Source organism: Argentina silus (genome assembly GCF_951799395.1).
Source record: "Argentina silus genome assembly, chromosome: 6".
Taxonomy (NCBI): Eukaryota; Metazoa; Chordata; class Actinopteri; order Argentiniformes; family Argentinidae; genus Argentina; species Argentina silus.
In genome coordinates, this window is record NC_139660.1 from 16,606,953 (window position 1) to 16,627,404 (window position 20,452).

The window sequence follows — 20,452 nt, forward strand, 5'->3', positions numbered from 1 at the left end:
AGGAGCCCTATATGTGAGAAACGTGTGTGGGCACCTTGAAGAAAATTTCGCAGGAATCTACATAAATATATCATTATCTATAAATAAAGGTAGTTTGTTTACATGGGGCCTTGCCGATTATTTAATTGGATTAAAGTGTTTACTTTTGCCAAAAAAATCCTTTGGGTGTAAGTCTGAAGTACATCATATGGAGCCATGTTTTAGGTTATGCATAATTTTATGAGAGGGTGACGTGTCAATTAGTGCCCTCTGTTCTCAGTGTTGCCGTAGGGTTGATGCAGAAAATGGTAACCCTGTGTAAAGCAAGTGTGATATGTTGGTGAGTTAGTGAGTGTGTAGACCAGAGCCATATTCATCCATATAATTAATCTGTTGAAGATCCATTGGGTTCACTATACTTGGGTGTGGTGGTGCTGAACTGGTGGCATCCAAACAAATTATGTCAGAGATGAGGCTTTCAAAATCATGATGAAGCCAGATGTACATGTACACCTTTTTACCCATGTCTTAACACTTAGTCGGGTTCTGAGGAACCATATTCAATCCTGTATGATGGCAATGTACAAACAGTGTTGTAATAACAGATTGGTTTGTGGTCCTAACTGTGGTTCCCTGATCTAGAAGTGATACGATACTGTAACTGAGGGTCAGAACAATTCAACGCAAATCTTTTGCCATTGGACCCAGAACAACTCTCCAAGAGGTACTGTAGAAACACACTGGTTGTTACTTCTCTCTGTCTTTTAGCTGAACCAAACTGCTGGCTCCTCAGACAGAGAGGAAATTACCTGGCTTTGTCTGTATTTATCTCCCAGCATCTCTGAGGTAACAGAGGGGGATTCAGTTGGTTGTGTGTAATTGTGTTAGTGGCCTCCCACATACCGTCCCCAGTGCATCTTCTGTCTCTTCCCTTAATCTGCGCTGTTTGTCTCCAGATAAGTGATATCCTCCTCAGATTAGGATCTGGTGTCTCTCCCTGCCCACCCGTGGAGAAAAGGGATCCCCATCGAACCCCTGTGAGGTGTGGGCCATATTTATAGCACCTCTAATCATTTTATAGAGTTAGCACAAACATTGCATCGCTCTTCTCATTCCTTAATTGGTCTGGGTAATCATGATACAGTGATGCTAAATCAATATGCCCCCCCCCAAAATAATCATTGGGCACCCCCAAGAGTCAATGTGTAATTCGACCCTCAATAAGATCAAATGTGTAGAGCCTCAATTTCCGTAGTTGGATTTTTGTCCCTTTCTTCCAGAGTGTGTATTGATGGTGGCCTCCGCAATAGGGGGCGTGATTTGTGAAAGTGCCGTGATATGACTGAGGTTTATGACCCCTTAGGACCAATGAAACAAACATCCATTTCATATCAAGTTGTAAATATTGCACTAACCATGCCACTGGAGACCAATAAGATGTGTTGAAATAGGAAATGTAGTCCTAAAAGTAGCAGATTCAAAATTCCTTTCTTAATGCAATGAAAAAGTGTTCCTTTAAAAAGCGAAGTTGGAGATGCAGTATGTACTTTTTGAAGCTTGGGAGGACCGCTTTTAAATGTGAGGTACACCCCAGTAGAGGAATATGAGCTACTGTAAATCGCATGAATAAAAAACATTATTTCATGCAATTACAACTGTGTTATTTTCATGTCTGTCATTGATGTAAAGGTTGGATATCTTTATGTCTAATATCTGCTGAATTATGGAGAGGTCACTCATAAGAGAGCGTAAGTGATTCGTTTTGGTTAAGATTTGATCTAGGCAGCTGATGTTACACATTATTTTAAACAGACTATAGAGACGTTCTGGCGTGAGAACTGTAGTGTTGTCATTTTTGGCCAAGCATTTGTTTGTTTAAGATTCAGTTATTCTTACCCGCATGTGTGAGGGGTTCAATGTGTCTGTTTATATCACTCTCCAAAATAAAAACAATGGACATTCAACAATCCCCCAAGCAGGGGAGGCTGGTGAAGGTAGAAATCGGAGGACGGGCTCCTTGTAATGCATGGAATTGAATGAGGAATGGTATCAAACATGTGTGTTCGATACCATTCCTCATTCTATTCCATGTATTACAATGAGCCTGTCGTCCGATTTCTACCTCCACCAGCCTCCACTGCCCCCAAGGGACATCATATCTGCCATCTACGAGATGATACAAGATAATAGGAGGAGGAATTTATAAGGCATGCTCTTGTTTTATATTGTTTATTTTGTGAGGACATTGTATCTTAATGTCTATAGTTTACATATTAATTACAAAATGAACCGGCATGACACTGCATGTACTCACTATGCTAGTACGTGCAGTATACCTGCTCTTAATCTTAAGATTTATTTGTGTTCAAGAAACTGGCTTGGCTTGTTTTTTCTTTCAATTGAATCTCTACCCTTTTTGTTTGTATATTTGTCTGTTGTGTACAATAGTCTTACTAGACAATTAAAACATTTAGGGCCTTTTGAGAGGCCACATCCTGGATATCTATAGAAAATAAACAGTTCCCGAAAGGGATAAAGTACTCATTTTTGTCTGTCCAGGCAACTGAAGGAGCTTGCTATACGACTGCCATTGACTGTGGAGTACAGTTGGACATTTCCCTCTAGTATGACAGATCTGTCAGCCACTGATCAAGTAATTATCCCAGAATACACCAAATCTGAAGAGTGATTCCTCTTTCTTTGTTAACTCTGACTTTAGGGACCACTGAGCGATCATAATGCTGTCATAATTCAAGTCAAGAACCAAAAGTTGGTTCACTGAATCTCACTGAAAGTGTCTGACATTTTGCTGGAGGATTGATACCAGATGCTTGCAGGTACTGTATCAATTTGAAAGGCATGTTCAAGCAAAGGCCAAATGCATACTAGCCAAAAGACAACAATTACTATTTAAATAAGGAGAGGAAACCTTGGGTTGGCTACATTTCCCACAGGATATGATTGACACCAAAACAAATGTAAAGAAGAAATATTTTAGGGGATATATCAAGGATCTCAATCAAATCCCAACACATAATCCAGTATATGTCATTTCAGTGTCAGTGTTTTGTTTTGCCTTAGGCCTGAAAGCAGATGAGGATAAAAAATGAGTCCATTTGCTTTCGTCCAGTTTGAATTGCTTAACTTTGTGTTGTCCAAAAGTTCAGGATTGCAGAGAGCTATGAGGTTGTGCTCTCCAGAGACAAACACAAAAGTTTGCCAGCGATTTTGAAATCAAGTCTGCTCCAGATAGAATTCAGTAATGCTAACACATTCAGGAGACCATTTTGCATGGATTTTTCTCCTACGACCTGCCTTTCTGTAGCTATTGTAGGGATTATGTGAACTGGTACATCACAGTGAATGTGTTCTCTCAGGAATATCTACTGATTCATCTACTTTACTTTAATCTAACATTTGCTTTTCCCTTGATCCCTCATTTGGGGTATTCTTTTTGAAAAAACATGAACCATGGAAAAGTGAAAAGAAAAAGGTGTGCTTACTGAATCATTTGTAAGTACTGTCACAACACTAGAAAGAGGACTGTCCCAACAGTAGAAAAGTTCTGATATACGCATTTCCCTCTAGACAGGAAGATAGCTATTTCATAATAATTGCAAATTTGCTGCTTCAATATCTTTTATTGTTCAGTACTGCAGTGCATTATTACCATCATCATCATTCAATATGTTTTCATTATCTGAAATCATTCAAGTGCCACAATAAATGTAATGGAGACAATAACAGTGACAGACATACTGTATTTCAAAGACCAAGGCAGGTCCATGTCAGAATGTAATATTGACAAAGCAAATAATATTCAGTGAGATTAATTCACACATGATGAGAGAAAATTCCTCTACATCAGATATGAACTTCAAGAAAATAATCATATATTTCGGAATGATTGTGAATAATTATATACATACAATTTCAATAAATAGGTGTATTCAATATTAAATTAATGTTTTCTTAAAAATACATGATACATGATACGTACATGAAAATAAAAAGCAAATCTATTTAATTAATAAAACCATGAAAGTCAGTCAGCATTTTCAATATCAACAACACAAATAAAAATACTATAAACAACAATACTATGTTTGTAATGTGACTAATTGAATTGTGTGCAAATTGAAGGCACTTCCTTGGCAAAACATAGATCCCTCTTTCTTCATTTTGAACCTGAAACACACAATACAATACATGTTCACACATTTTAACAATGGCATTCTGTCAGTATATTTCAAACTGCATATTTCATCAATGAGATGGAATAGTAGGCCAAAGTATCTCCAGTCCACCATTAATGAGGACATAACCTGTGAATTCCTGGACCTACTGTATATGAGTGACATCACTGATTTCTAATAGGAGGTAGAAAATAAGTGGGTTAAAAATAAGTTGCCCTTCCTGGTGTCCCTTGACATCAAGGTGAGAGAGCATCTCATTACAGTAGTTCCTTTCTTTTGTGACACCAGTAACAGAACAGAGACCACTCATAATGGTTCAGACGAGAGAACATTGTCTGAGTCAAAAGAACAATAACCTGAGCGACTGAATAACTGTTAATGTGCCAGTCCCTCAATTTTCCAATTGAATGAATTCCTATGGCACACCAACTAAAACGGGCTTGTAATGGCCAATTTCTCAGAAATCCTCATTCATGTCAGAGATTCATCTGCCAGGCCTGATGGTATTCACCGAGACCAAGCTCTCAACATGGAGTAAGTTCTAAGTGAGCTTAAACACTAACTTGCCAAAATCATGAACCCTGCTGTCAGCCTCGTCAGATTGACGCAAAAGACAAACGTAACAAAGAGTTCTCATCTTCACATGAATTACTATCTCCAGAATTAGCTCTAGTAAGACCATCAGAAACTTCCTGTGTCATTGTCTTAAGAACTGATGAGCTTCGAACATCAGACACACCTGCAATTTGTTAACATACTTGGTCACACTTACAGTACATACATATCTGCATCTGACTCACTTTCTAATTCTGTGCCTAGACTTGCTGATGCTTCAAGTTTTGTTTTACTTTTACAGACAATGCAATAGACTGGAGAATGTAACTTCCCCTTAACTTCGTATCAAAAATTCTTCCAATTAGATAAATACTTTTGCTTTTGTCTTCTCTGAGCCTGTCTATAAATAATCATGCGTGAACATATTTTGATTTTGTTAAGGTACCATATATTGCATTACAGCTTCTCTTTGATGAAATACAGTTTTACTGGAAAGAAACTCCCAAATAACATTATCTTTAAGGACATACGTATGAATGTAGGACAGATGCACTAGAAACACATGGCTCTGATTATGTGAACATAACTTCTTTTCAATCCTTACAGATCACTAACAGATGTTATAGACACACATTTGAATAAATCTGACCAAATAACGACATATCATTCTCCCCTGGGATTTGACACACATAATAAAGGTGTTGTGTAAAAGATCGTCAACATACTGTAACTCATCGGTACAGTACCAAACAGACTGTTCGGATGAGTATCTCAATGAACACTGGTACCAACATTCAATTTAAGGTGTAATCTGTAGTTTCATTTCTCGTAAGAAATATTGAACCAGTAGGACTGAAAGGGGAGGGTATTTAAGTGCACTGTGCACTGATTGGCTTAAATGGGACCAAGTTTATTTTCGAGCATCAGTTGTTTGAGTATGTTATCCTGTAGCCACAGGAAACAAAGAAGTTACAGAATACCTCCTTAACATTTCATAGGGAAATATTACAGGATGTTCCTTGTCAGTAGATATACAACATATAAACTATTTAACAGGATGGAATAAGATATATTTGATTAAATCAATAATTTCAATAATCAAGCTAATGTACAGTAGCTTACCTTATAGTTCTATACTTATCAGTATAGAATAGAAAGTACCAAGCTGTTTGTGAAACCGTATATAGCCTAAACATACAGATTTAACAACAGTTTAATCCTATAAAGAACATACTCACATGCAATGTCTATGATTGTGTGCAGAGTGGACTCATTGCTAACCGTGTCAGCAATCTTGCACATCTTTTGTAGTCTGTAAAATGATAAAGAAAACAGTCCATCATTATTTGTCTCTAGTAACAGATTTCTGTTTTTCTCCCTTCTTTGACCAAATGCTCTTTTTTATGTTTTCCAAATCATTTAATTTCATCACATCCCATACACAGCCTCATTCTGTCCCTTCTTTTGAAGAACAATTCAATCCCAAACTAGGATAACAATTGGGATTCCTAATTTTGTTTATTAGGATGATGATGAAGCCAAACCAGACATGTTATATGCAATAATAAACACCTCCAAAACACACAATACAAATTAAACTATAGGATAATCATAATTTCAAACTAATCCCAGATTGTAAAGTATTTGAGGCCAATGAGCAGGGGTAGTGAATGAGTAGGCCCTCTATAACGTGTGGTTCTCTTTATTCAACAGGAAAGAGATTGTTCATGGACAGTCAACACACTGTATCAGACCAAAGTTTCACAAAACACTGTTTTAGCCTGAGAGGCTGTTGTGGGGTTTTACTTTACAACGCAAAAAGAGGAGAGGAAAAAAGGAGGCAGAATGACTCCATGCTCTGATTCCCTGTATACACAACTGAAGGAGGGCTGCTGCTCAGCCAAATCCACGTCATCATGTGAGGTCATTCACTCCATATCTCTCTCTTTTCAATAAAAACTACAATGACAACATGATTGATCAGTCAATTTTCTATATGTAGATTTACGTGATAAAATGTGAACTGTGATGCATTAAGTTGGAAACAAGAGTCCGCTTCCTGCTGTTAAAGCAATTGTACTGTCTAAGTCGATTAAAAACGATGAATTTGAGGTTATCATCCAAGAGAGTTTGGCTGGACACCGTGATGCTGCCCTTATGTATTGTAATAATTCATAATGAGTGTCTGCATTCCACTTGTAACTCCAGTGAAACAGTGAATCCCAGAGACTACTAGTGTCACAATGTTGAGAGAGTTTGGCCATTACGATTGCAACCAAAAAGCATTTTTATCACATCATACAGCATACTGTAATTGAACATCAGGCATGTTAGCATTTCCTGGGCAATATTGACAAAAAAAACTATCAAAATACATCTGAAAGACTAACTAAACGATCACAGGAAACTAAAACGATCTACTTGTAATGAATTAAATGGCCAAAGGCAGCAATATATAATCTAAAGTTGGCCAAACAAATTCTCTCACTATCGGGAATCATGATAATAAAAATGCAATACATACATGCTGGTCTTGAACAATCCCTTGTGTTGTGATAAAGTCTATGAAAGTGTGTTCTGCATTCCGATGAGAACTTGACTGGTCCTGCTTAAAAGAAAAGTTCTTATCAGGAAAAAGATTTCATGTATTTAAACGATAGATACATACAAGCAATGAGTGATTACAAGTGTTGAGGAAGAAAAAGGACAAGCTTTAGATTAAAGTCTTATAGACACCTTTTCACTAGTGCAGTGCTCAGACCAAGAATCAGCGCTCTACTGGTCCATACGAATACAAGACATGACATCACCAAAGGATTGAGATTTAATCATCTCTTCTAAGTATTTCAGGCCCTTAAGCGAGCTTCCAGATAACAGATTTTCACACCAATTACTGAAGTCTGATCATAGGTCCTGAGACAAATAATCAGCTTAACCTCACACTGGCTTCAACTTTACTCCGCTTGTTTCCTGACCATGTGCTTCTTTTCTCTCCACTACCGACTTGTACTTCACACATGCCACCTTATCCTGAACTTCGGTAAGGCTATCTAATGCACTGTCACAAACATAGTTTTGGGGCTTTGGTTTGCTTGTATGATTTGCATGTATAAATAACTTTGAATTACAATCTTTCACACTATGTTTGTTCTTTGTATTTTTTCTATTGGGTGCAACTGTGAACAATAGCCACATTTGACACAGAATTAATCTAAAGGCCAATTATATAGTACTTTGCAGCTTAAAGGGTTTAAATGGTTTCCCTGCAACTGGTTGAACATTTGAAAGCTGAAACAAAATGGGCAGACATACGAGGTGTGACTCTGAAATTAGGGTAAAGTGGATTCCGATCACAGCGTTAACAGTCCTCTACGTCAAAGAAAATATTGCATTAATGTTTGCAAACGTTTTTAACATGTCTATCCAGATAATATGTACAGATGAAAGGTGAAACAGTAATTTGCAGGCCTGTAGGGAAACTAATTAATAATACTGTTTGATGGCAGTTTTCTTACCTGTGAAATGCTTTATGAACTTGTCTTTCAGGTGTATATCTCTTGGGACAATCTCTACAAAAGAAAATCAGACATTACCAACCTGTGATCTCACCAATAAAGCAGCTTTAATAGATTGAAAACATATTTACAAACAGTACTGTATATACTTACTTACTGAACTCAGTCAGGGTATATAGCTACTAACAAAGCAGAGATGGTGGTATGGCATCTCCATATAACTATATTTTTATTTTGCAATAACATCATGCAGTATGCATTCACCAAACGAGGGACACTCGAACAGACATGGAGGCTAATTGCATGAAATGGGCTCTGCTGCCCCTCATGCACTGTCCAAACATGCAAAGCATACTGGTGTTAGGTGCATTCAGAGTAACAGGGTAAGGAGATTATTGTTCAGCAGTTATAATGCTTATCAATGTCATAAGAATAATTCCATGGAGCTACAAAGCTAATATTAGTGTCCAGACAGAGGCATGAGTAGTACTCTCTGATGAAGGTCTCTAAAAGTGAATCAGTTCAATTAGAAAACACTAGAATGAGCGTAATATGCTCATGTGCTCATATGGACATGTTCATGTCTAGAAATACCACCACTCAACATTATGAAAACAGCATAACAACTCATCACTCAAGTTTTAAAAAGATAAACATGCCTGTCAGGTATTAAGTAAGGGGAATGAGGGTCTGACTCCAAACCTGGCTCGAGTCGAGATTTAAGTTGCGTAAGTGTGAAACATTTTTGGTGCAGGTGCATTAGGCAGGATTATAGTCCAATAATATTGTTTTGGCTGCCTGACCTCTCTGGATTTAAAAGGAGTGGAATGGCCTTAGAGAGGTGGATGAAACTAATGCTATGCTCTGTCTTAAGCCATGTGGGGAAGTGCACAGTTCAGGAAAAGGGTGGAGAAATGGGATACAGAAAATCACTCAACGCTACAGTAATGCGCAATGCTGGGCTTCATGTTCCCTGATATACATTCTTCAGTCCATCTCAGTGTAGTCTTGAGCCATCTGTGCCAGCTAGTATTTGCAATTTGTGGGAGATCTACTCCAGTTTATCAGGGACAGGTAAGACGTACACATACAGTATGTCATAGTAATGTACACAATATCCCAAAAGCCTCACAGGGTAAGGGTACCTGTAATAGCCTGTGGGCACGACTGGAGAGATAAACCTGCACACCTTGACATGATGCATGCATTCAATTGTTGAGGAGAATCAAAACAGTGTGCTGGTACTTTGCTTTTCCTCCTTAATTGTGTGCAAAATACCAACCATCTAACGGGACTGTGGATCTTTAGGAATAGTACACGCACCACTTGCTAAGCTGCAGCATTTGATATCCTCAAAAGGTACATTCCGTCTGCCCAATGGGCTGTGTGGTTTCTCTGCCTACATTACTGGATCCAAGACTCTGCCTGGATAACACGGAGAGGTCAGGTCTCAATAAAGCCAGCAACCTTTGACCCAGCATTTGATTGGAATGTTAAGACAACATCTTGTTGATGGTTATGAGGACAGTCTGAATTCACCAGGCCTTGGGTGGAACACATTGCACTGTTCAGACAATTGCGCTAAGTATTAAGGGTAAAGGTCAATAGCTACCTTCCCGTCAACACATATTATATTACAGTATGCAATGTCTTAACACATAGTGACACCATCCTTCAAAGGTTTCAAAGGCATAACATTTCCCTCAGATAGAATGAGCAATGTCCAACCAGTCACGGAATTGGACATGTTGACTGCCTAAATTGACTAATGTAATGATAGAACATCTTGTTCAAACCACTGGTTAAACCACCTCAAGGCTCCAAACCCAATTGGTACAGTATTGCATAGATTTTAATGTTCCATTTGGGCAAACATTTTTTTGTAGCCTTTTGATTCCACAGGTGAAACAAAGCAAGAGAAATGTAAAGATGTCTGCCTGGCCGTACTGTAGCTGACTAGTATGGCCATGTGAGTGTCCTGTTCTCGCCACTCACCTGTGATGCTTTCATGTGATGCTTGCCATTGACTGTTCATCGTTCATGATTAATGTACAATGAATCATGTAGGCAACTGAATGACTCATTCACAAGTTGATAATGCTAATGCTCTTCCCTGGCCAATTTCGTGACGCCCTGTCTGTGCCATCCATTGATAATCTTTTGCATGATGAGGTGGTGTGCCTCCCTTGCCAAGTGTAAGAATGGCGGTGACCCTTTCTGTGCCAATAGAGTACTTGAATACAGATACACACTTTACGCACTCCACAGATGGTAAATTACATCAGTTCTACGAATGTCTGTCATTAACCTTTAAAACATTCATAGCAATATGGAACCTATTTTAATAATTTGTTAAATTGCACCCTCATCATTTGAGAGCATTCTCCCAAAAGATTGATAGTCTTAGATCATAATAATAATGTTCTTCAATTAAATCTAGGCAATATCACCTCTTCAAACTATTAAGCATGACATGCTGTACATGACGACAAGCTGTACATGGAAAAGGACAGTAAAGTAACCATGTAGGCTACTGTAGCATACATATTGATACCAGACCGACGACAGCTGTCATTGACAGTAAAATGGGGATTACAGTTTCATCATCTCCCTAAAAATAAATCTTATCAGCTTACCCATGGGTCTACTGTTATCCAGCCTAGGAATATAGAAAGGCTTTTCTCGGGAAGAGTACTTCATGTCTTGGGCTGCAGTGTAGAGGCCATTGCTATAGCGCCTGGAGACTGTCTTGTCCCGTTGGTTGTCTCCGATAACCTGTAAGATTAGATCCAGAAGGGTCCTTCTCTCTTTCTGCTTGACTTCCTTGCTGTCCATGCACTGGCCCGAGGTTATGAGCAGTAGAAAGATACTCAACAGTATGTGCCATTTCCTCTCCGCCTGCATGGCTTCTCTATCTGACAACACAACCAAACACAAGTCATGTTAGATATATACAGTGCTCAAAACTAACGATTTCTAACCAATATATGTGTTACAGTAAGTGAGAGAAATGTGTGGGTGGCATTGCATGACTGTAACAGACAGAAGAGTATAGATAGATACATAGACATAGTAGAACTGGTGGAGCAAACTTTGGGGAGCATATGATGAAGCATGCAAGGTGATTCTGATCACAGAGATTTAATAACTTTCAAGATGCTGAAATTATTAACAGAAAAACCTAAACAGTAATACCCAAAGTCTACATGATAGGGTTTTTGGTGTATTACTAAACATTCACATTTAAGGTGATCTCTGTCTAAAATTATACAACTATAGAATAAGGTGTAATAACCAAAGCAGGTGTGACAGAATACAGGTCTGATTAAGAAATAATGACAGCACTTTAGGCTACAGACCAAATAAATGTCATGAAAAAAACAGTTAAACTAAATTAGAAAACAAAGTCAAACTTACCTCTCAGTTAGTGAAAGATGCGTATGCCCTGGAAAGTGGACACGGTTGTCTTCAACAAATCTCCCTAGGCGTTGTCGGTGTTGCCGCTGATAAAAAGAACAGCCAGCAGATTGCGTTCACTGCGGTCTTTCTTGAAATCATGCGTCCCGTTTTATACGATCAGCGAGCTTCTTGAACATGATACAATCGATTTCGAGTGGGTGGCAGGCAATGTTGACATCTTTGGTTCAATTTCTTCCACTGATGGTCGCTCCCTTTGGCATGCGCCCCTGTTGCTTTACGCTCAAAACCATCACTAGAAGTTGGATAAATGGGAACACTAGACTACGATTTATTCCGCCTTGGGAAAAACAATATTGCAATGTCAACTAGCATGCATAGGCAAAAGTAAAAGTGAGATGTCCATTATCAATACGTACATTAAACGAAAGGCGCAATTAGGAGTTTATAGTTTCCAAAGTTGCGAGACCTGTTGGAGAGAGGTGTTTCTCCGTAGCCTGTAGGCTTATCGCTGACCTGTGTCAGCTAATTGCCGTGTCGATGTTTTTGTTCATGGATGTCCAAGTCTTGTGACCGCCTTAAGCGCGGCAGAGAATGCGCTTTCAAGAACGGCTCTCGGACTGTTTCCAACAGGAGTAAGTTGAAAATCTAATAATTATATAGGGATAGATAGCCAACTTTTCAAGGTTCTAAATTTGTTGATTGGTTTACTTTACTCAAATTGACACTATTTGATTTAGTCTAAAGAGAGACACATATAGTGAATTCATTTCTTTAAATAACAATTTAGCTTACACAATTCATTGCAGTTATTGAATGCGGTGCCGTTCTGTTTCAGGCTTTTGTAAGAGTTTGTTTGAAAGTTATGAATTCATTTCTGAGTTATTATACTAGCCTATCATGCGACCTGGTGATAGTTTACCACATAATGAATTATATAATATACATTTATTATAAGTTACACTAATTATAAGTTAATAATAATAATAACAATAATAATAGTAATAATACTAACAATAATACTAACAATAATAATAATAACAATAATAATAAAAATAACCATCAATAAAACAAAAACATGTTCAATGTTTCTTTTGAGGAAATAGATTTCCTGTGATAACAAAAAACCCCACCCGTGAATGGCAGTAATTTATTACAACGTGGGCACACAGAGTACATACAGAATGCCCACTGACAGTATAAGAGGTCTTAAAGCATCTCTTGAACACCCATTACAATTCAGTGACCAACTCTCCCAGTCGGCCTTCGTGTCAAAACATCTTAAAATTATGATGATGATGATGAGCTCAGCTAAATATCCTCCCCTCAAAATGTGTAACACCCATGATTATAGAGACAGACACATTTATCCATACTCATAGAACATGCATCATTAGCCTTACATACTATATATGCTAGGAAACATCTTTATCATAGCCTACAGGCCTAGTGTTCAAATAAGTGTTCCATATCATCATTTTGTCAAATAGTCAGACTTATGCCTTGAAAATCTTGAGTGATATCCCGAAGAAAGCACGGCATCTGGTGGCCTTAGCTTAGAGTTAGCTAGTTTTGGGCATGACAAAGATACACAAAATACTCTACAGCTCTAGTTATTTTCAGACACCCTAATTCTCTCTCTATATATCTCTCTCTCTCTCTCTCTCTCTCTCTCACACACACACACACACACACACACACACACACACACACACACACACACACACACACACACACACACACACACACACACACACACACAGACACACACACACACACACACACACACACACACACACACACACACACACACACACACACTGTTACATCAATGTGGATCTTCTTTTTAACACGATTTGTTCGAATTTGCAACTAAATTGTTACAAATGATCAGGTGCATCAGTGGGATGATCCGTGATCCCACGTGGGCTGCTTCCGGAAACATTACAGTCACCGTTACTATAGAGACAGAGGTGGACACAAATGGATAAAGTTGTGTTTGGCCTGGTTGTGTTGACCAAGCCATCTAATAATGTCTGTGGAAACAGATAAGATAAGATAAGCTTATAGCTACATCCTTTTGACTAGTTATCAAACATTGACATAACAAAGCTTTCGGTTCCTTTTTTTGCAGTAGATCGACCATGTCTCACAGGTTAGTACAGCTAGACAGTACGTACAACCCGGCTAGGTTAGCTTCTTTTTTGCGCGATTAGTTAGCGCGAAGCAATCATGCAAGCAATCAAGCAATCAGACTCCAGAGCCTGTGTACTTGTCTATTGAAATGTAGAAGTAACGTTTGCTAATGTGATCCTATAGTGCAGGATAAAACGGACTGAAATAATGTTCAAAATGAATAAAAAATAAGGTGACCAGAGGTTTGAGAGCAAGACTGGGGACATCATCAGTTTTTATATTTAATTGTCTTCTACCTAGTATTACAGTAATGGACTTTAATGATTGCTAGCTAGCTCATACATTCTCATTGGCTATAACCTAAGAAGGCTACTTTAGCTGATTTCAAAATAATATGTCATCAATGACTGATTTCTCTCTCCCAGTACATACAACAAGCTGTGGGCCGATGCCCAAGTGGAGTTGAACAGCCTTCTGGCTCAGGAGCTCCCTGCCCAGACCTCTCGCCCGGAGAAGGACAGGGTGGTGTTCTTCCAGCGCCTGGCCACTCTCTATGTGCGCTACGTGCAGACCTTCAGGCAGATGGAGGAGGCCTACGACCAGGTGGTGCACCCCCAGAAGAGGCGCGTTATCCGGGAGGTGCTGGACGGAGTGATGGGGAGGGTGCTGGAGCTGAAGAATGAGATGGTGGAGAAAGAGTTCTCTGAGTACCACTACATGGACGATGTCATCCAAGACTTGAAGCTCACACCTGTGAGTAGTCTATATGTTGTACAAGTGAAACTTTTATACTGAGTATGTAATCTCGTCCACCAGCCGGCTCTCCTTCGAGCCTGGGGACGAGGTTATTGAGTATGTATGTACTGTATGTCAATGAATGTTATTTAGTTAGTGTTTGACTCATTAATGGGCACATCTCCTCTTCATGGTGGTGTTGTAATCTACAGTAAATAATGATTGAATTTAGTTCACTGTTTCTGATTTTGATGTACATGTCTTTGGTTCAATCACAGGAGGACATTGAGATCCCTATCCCTCGATATTTCATCAGTGAACGCAGCAAAGTGCTCCAGGACAGAGGGAAGATGCTCTCTAATATCCTCAACCTGATGGAGGTCGTAGAGAGACCCAAAGTGAGTGCTTGTCATATAGAGTTCCCCCTCACAGGTTTCTTTGAAAAATGAAACCTCTATACGACCTTAACCCAGATGTCAAAATGCGGTTGACTTATTAAATTGCAATACACTTGTTGCTATCATTATAAGCCATTCAGATAGAATAAACATGTTTACCACGTTTTGTGCTAACCCCCAGCCTGTGGGAGTGCGGGCCCTGAATCTAGAGGAGGCCATCAAGATCATACAGGCGTCTGAAAGGGCTCGGCAGGGACGCCTGAGGGCCAAGTTCATGAGGGAGATCCAGAGGGACGAGGAGAGGCAGAGGAGAGCCAAGGACAGGGACCTGGGGGCAGCTGCCATCGACACTGCTGTGGTTCGCATCCAGAAGGTACTGTAGGGCCAACAAGCCTGGCCAATTCACATATCCTCAAACCATCTCATATCATAGGTCTCAATAGCGAGATGAATGATGAAGGTATACCATATACTGTATGCTATTCACTGGCCTGGTGGAACATGTTTGAAGCACACACTCCTAAAGCTCAACTTCTAAAGGTCTAACACGGCTGTTATTGCTTGTGCTCTAATGTATGAGTATTCATAGTGCATCAACACATTCTGTTTTTCTCCAGGTGTGGAAGGGCTACGTTCAGAGGAAAAAAACCAAGAGGGAGCGAGAGGAGGAGATGATATTTTTGGGCATGGTGAGTCAAATGGATTGTCTACATTGTTGTACCTTCATGGCCTCATGACATTCATTTGACTAAACCACCAGTAGATGGAGCTGTAGCATTGCTTTCACATCCCATAATAGTCTGAATAGTACTGTACCAATAGAATTATTGCATGTATCCATTTGTGTCTCCCCTCTCTCTTCTCCCTTCTCCGCTCTCCCCTATCCCTCAGGCCATGGAGCCGAGATACACCCAGCCCTGCCCTGCCACAGGGGTGGCCCAGGCCAACGAAGCCCGCCGACGGCAGAAGCAGGAGGAGCATGAGGAGGACTACCAGAAATCCATTGTGGCCATCACAGAAAAACTCAGAGACGTGGAGGGGCCTGACATGAGAGAGACCATGAAGGACCAGATTCGCCAGTGGTTCATCGAATGCCAGTAAGATAACAAGGAGTTGTTGTGACTGGGGGTTATTTTTTCCATACAAACCCATTATGTTTGATGAATTGTGTTCATCAAAATTCTGATATTTGTACCTTATAAGACTTTGTAATGTGTTTGATTATTAGTGATGCAACTGGAACGTTTCCTGACTACCCAGAGGAAGAGGATGGAGGGTCGGTGCTCATCTTTGCTGAGAAAACACCTCAACAGGTATCCGTCTCCAATGAATTAAACCTGTGGTGTATGTTGAGAGTAAAACATACTATGATATTGTAGTAGTGATATTGATCATATTTTAAGGGTTTACGAGAGTCTCTCATTCAGAATGGTTTATAAAATGTTGATATGTTATTGTTTAAGTTAATGGAGGAACTTGCGGCAAAGGAAGAGGATGAAGCCAACAAAAAGCCGAAAGGAAAGGAAGAAAAGAAGGACAAAGGGAAGAAAGACAAGGGAAAGGGGGGTGATGAGGTGGGTTTGCAGACTGCGCAAAAAACGTTCATCTCATTGTGTTCTACAGTATATTATCATTGTTTAGAAATTAATTATTAGTAATTAATTATTAGGAACAAGATGTGTTTGCTCTATTTGATTCAGTCTGCAATCAGCCTACCTATTATGTTATTTAAACTCAATGTCTAGTACCCAGTGTCTGTTTCTTTATTGGACCCTAGGAGGAGGAACCAGGGTTAAAGATGCTGCCATCTGCTTTCTTGTCAGAACTGGAAATTGGACACAAAACCTTTGCGGGTGAGACATGTAGAATACTACATCCTTACTGTATGTATTATACATACAGTAACATCAGTGATGGATACATCTTTGGCTGATGAAGTCCATTCATTGTCCTGCTTTCTTAAATTGTATCGAAAATAGATGAACATTGAAAGTAGGTACTTTCTCATTGACAGAGGTGTGGCAGAATCGCAACGAGCTCAAGAACTTCAGCCAGAGACATGAGGCTGAGCTGATCAAGGAGGAGAAGAGGAAAGAGATTGAGGTGGAGATCAGACTGCAGGTGAGACAACTGCTCTGCTCTCGGTACAGTACTGATGTGAGGCAGGTACAGGTGCTGTACTGTAGCCACAATGAGACTGATTTACGGTGTTGTCTACGCCATGATCTGCTCTGTGACTCAGGTGGATGAGCTGATGAGACAGGAGCTAGCCAACTGGAAATTGGCTGTGGACAAAGACAAGGGGGGCAAAGCAAAGGGAGGCTCAAAGGTAACAAAACCAGAGACTAGCATCTAATGGAACTTCAACATAACTGACTATTTGTTCATGCTGATATTTCAGTAATGCTTTAGTGATTTATATGAGGTTAGTTGAGAAATGTTCTGATGACTTTTGTTTTGCTGCTTAGAAAAAGAAGGGTTCGAAAAGTGGAAAGAAGAAAAAGAAAGACAAAGATCTAACAGCTGAAAGGTAGATCTACAACTGAAACTTTAAAAAAAAAAAAATGTCAGCAAAACATCATGAAGCGATTTATTCTTACAATATATGAAGAATACAGAACAAATACTGAAAAGTACCAATCCTGTATTCACATCCAATAGGAGTATTGAGTCTCTGTATCAGGAGCTGGTGGAACAGGGCTTGTTGAAACAGGCAGATAATGTTAAGCTGCAGGATTATTTAGGTAAGATTGACTATTTGTGCTCCCAAGTGTGCCATCTTTCCATTTATCATCAGCCTCCTTATCTCTCTTTTCACCAATGTTACTTTCAAATGTGTGTCATCATTTTGTGCACACATAGTGTAGGCTACAGCCAATACACACAGGTTGTGTTTGTGCTGTGGTTAGGGGACTGGGCTTTAATGTGCAAATGCTGCCCTCACCTGGCATATACTAGCTAGGCAAACAGTCATTATAAGGGTGCTGTAATACTGTACTACCTTGGGAGGCTGGTGGAGGTGGACATCAAGAGGACGGGCTCATTGTAATGCACAGAGTGGAATGAAACAATGGTATTAAACACACATTTGATACAATTCTTAATTCCATTCCATGCATTACAATGAGCCCATTCTCTGATTTCTACCTCCACCAGCCTCCCCTGTCTCCTACATGAGTAAATATCCTGTTCTTTGTCTGTTTATATTTGCCTGGTATCTTTCCTAACCCTTCTCCAGCATTTCTCAGTCTGATAGCTTCATTCTCCTGTGCTCCCAGGTGACTACAGCTACCTTGGGACCACCTTAAGACAAACTGACATTGAGCCCATGCCTTCCCTGTCAGACGTGCGGCAGGTCTTAGCTCTGTACGCTGTCTTACCTTTAGGTACATATACTACAGTATATTCAATTCAATTCATAATACTTAACAACAATTATGCTGGGCAAGCAATGTACTGGAAATAGCTGGTGTTGTTTATTATTGTAAAAAAAACATTTGTTTTGAGAGTTAGTGAAGGTTGTAATATGTGAGTGTTGTCTGCAGGTTCTCAGGTGGTTCATGAGAAGGCTCCCCTGGTCAAGGCCATCCTGTTGGCTGGACCTGGGGGCGTGGGCAAGAAGATGCTGGTCCATGCCATCTGCCAGGAGACCGGCGCCAACCTGTTTGACCTGTCACCTCTCACTCTGGCAGGGAAGTACCCAGGAAAGAATGGCCTGGCCATGATGCTCCACATGGTGTTCAAGGTAACGCATTAACGACAGGGGAAATGCCTCAACAACATCAACAGTTGCCTTTTGAGATTTGAACCGACATTTAAGCAAAAAATAATAATTGTTCATTTTAAACATTTTCAATGGCATTGATCATCATGTAGTGGTTTTTCATAAATGAATTCATTCACTCATTCATTCATTCATTCATTCATTGTATGTGTACCGTAGGTTGCCAGACTGATGCAGCCCTCAGTGGTGTGGATTGGAGATGCAGAGAAGATGTTTTATAAGAAAGTGCCAAAGGAGGAGAAAGAGGTAACCATCAACTGGTTGTTAACAGGTTGTTAACAGGTTGTTAACAGGTTGTTAACAGCTATGTGATCATTTGATCCTGTAGCACAAATGTGTGGTAGCTGTTCTCATGCTCTTACATACACAGCTAGATCCCAAACGTCTGAAGAAAGACTTGCCCAAGATTCTGAAATCGATCAAAGGGGAAGATCGTGTTCTAGTTGTGGGAACAACTCAGGACCCATTCAATGCCGACCTCAAATCACTGTGTAAGGTCTACAGCAAAATCATCCTCATTCCACGCCCCGACTACGCATCAAGATACGGTAAGAACGTGTAGTGTGTATGTGCAGTATGTATGCACAAATCATCCTATCTCATGGATCAAGCAATGTAAAAAGGAAATCCGAATCTTTCCAAACACACGATAGGCCTGTACATATTGACAATGGTCCAAGTCCTAATGATCAGGTTTGTGACATATATGTTGTCTGTCCAGTCATGTGGAGACAGCTGATCAGGAAAAACGGTGGGAAGGTGACCAGTGCCCTGGACCTCAGCTCATTGGCCAAGATATCTGACGGCTACACGCAGGGTCACATGGTGCGGGTGGTGCGCAGCATCCTGACAGAGCGTCGCATCCAGCAGCTGGACAAAAGACCCCTGAGCGCTGCCGAGTTCGTGGCCCCCCTAGCCAAGATCGACCCTGTGTTTCAGGACGAGGAGGAGGCCCTTAAGGCACAGTGAAAAATCATATCCATCTTTTATCATACAGTCTACTTTTTATCTGTTTTGTTTTTAGTTTTTTTTACCTTAAAAACCTCTTTACCTCTTTACCTTGTTGCTGTTGAATATTTGATCATTTTGTCACAGCCATGGCAGGGTTGTTTGAGTGAACACTAACAAAATGTTGATGTCTCTGCAGAACTGGTATGCTAAAACTCCCCTGGGAAAGAAGCGAGCCAAGGCCGCCTCAGGAAAGGAGGGCGAAGAGGAGGCACCAACAAAGGGAGGCAAAGATGGCAAGAAGAAAGGGAAAAAGTAAAATCATTATCATTCCACAATCTATTGAAAATAAATCCAACCACTCAGAGAAACCTTTTATTGAAGTGAATTCTGATGAAAACACATTATTGTGGGTTAACACCAAATTTATTTTACATAAACAAATTAAAAAAAATAAACTCACATGATGTGTGCCATTTCCTGTTGATGTTTTTTCATTTCCTGTTCAGAATATGTCACCATGGCCAGTCAGCTATTAGAGGGCTATTCAGCCCCTAGAGAGCAGGGACATCCCACTTAATAGCCATTTGATAAGCTAAGATAGTGACAAGCTAAACCTGCTGTTGCTATGATGGAAAACACTGGTGATGTGCTGACGAAGCATGCCAGCTATGTAATTGAACTCCATTAGTAGATGTATTCTATGCCACAGCTCTCAATCTCATACTGTATAGGGCCTCTGCACAGTCTATAAGGGAAGGTGCTAACTCCTGTCTCGTGTCCCATATT

At 39.9% G+C, this 20,452-nt stretch overlaps 2 protein-coding genes across 2 annotated transcripts; one reads left to right on the plus strand and one right to left on the minus strand.

The window, feature by feature from the left end:
* Positions 1-5,977: 5,977 nt before the first annotated feature.
* alkal1 (ALK and LTK ligand 1) lies at positions 5,978-11,149 on the minus strand (the record flags this gene model as incomplete). The annotated part of the gene is made up of 4 exons (XM_083672190.1): positions 5,978-6,042; positions 7,255-7,335; positions 8,246-8,299; positions 10,882-11,149. 4 exons carry the CDS (start codon positions 11,147-11,149, stop codon positions 5,978-5,980), a joined length of 468 nt encoding a protein of 155 aa, XP_083528316.1.
* A 2,657-nt stretch (positions 11,150-13,806) lies between these two features.
* LOC310806271 (dynein regulatory complex protein 11) lies at positions 13,807-19,982 on the plus strand (the record flags this gene model as incomplete). Its single annotated transcript, XM_083672321.1, has 19 exons — positions 13,807-13,817; positions 14,224-14,551; positions 14,812-14,931; positions 15,113-15,304; positions 15,549-15,620; positions 15,823-16,028; positions 16,160-16,244; positions 16,395-16,505; positions 16,709-16,784; positions 16,946-17,052; positions 17,174-17,260; positions 17,400-17,461; positions 17,593-17,675; positions 18,210-18,317; positions 18,477-18,676; positions 18,875-18,961; positions 19,086-19,263; positions 19,437-19,675; positions 19,863-19,982. The coding sequence occupies 19 exons, from the start codon at positions 13,807-13,809 to the stop codon at positions 19,980-19,982; spliced, it is 2,472 nt and encodes an 823-aa protein (XP_083528447.1).
* Between the last annotated feature and the right edge of the window lie 470 nt (positions 19,983-20,452).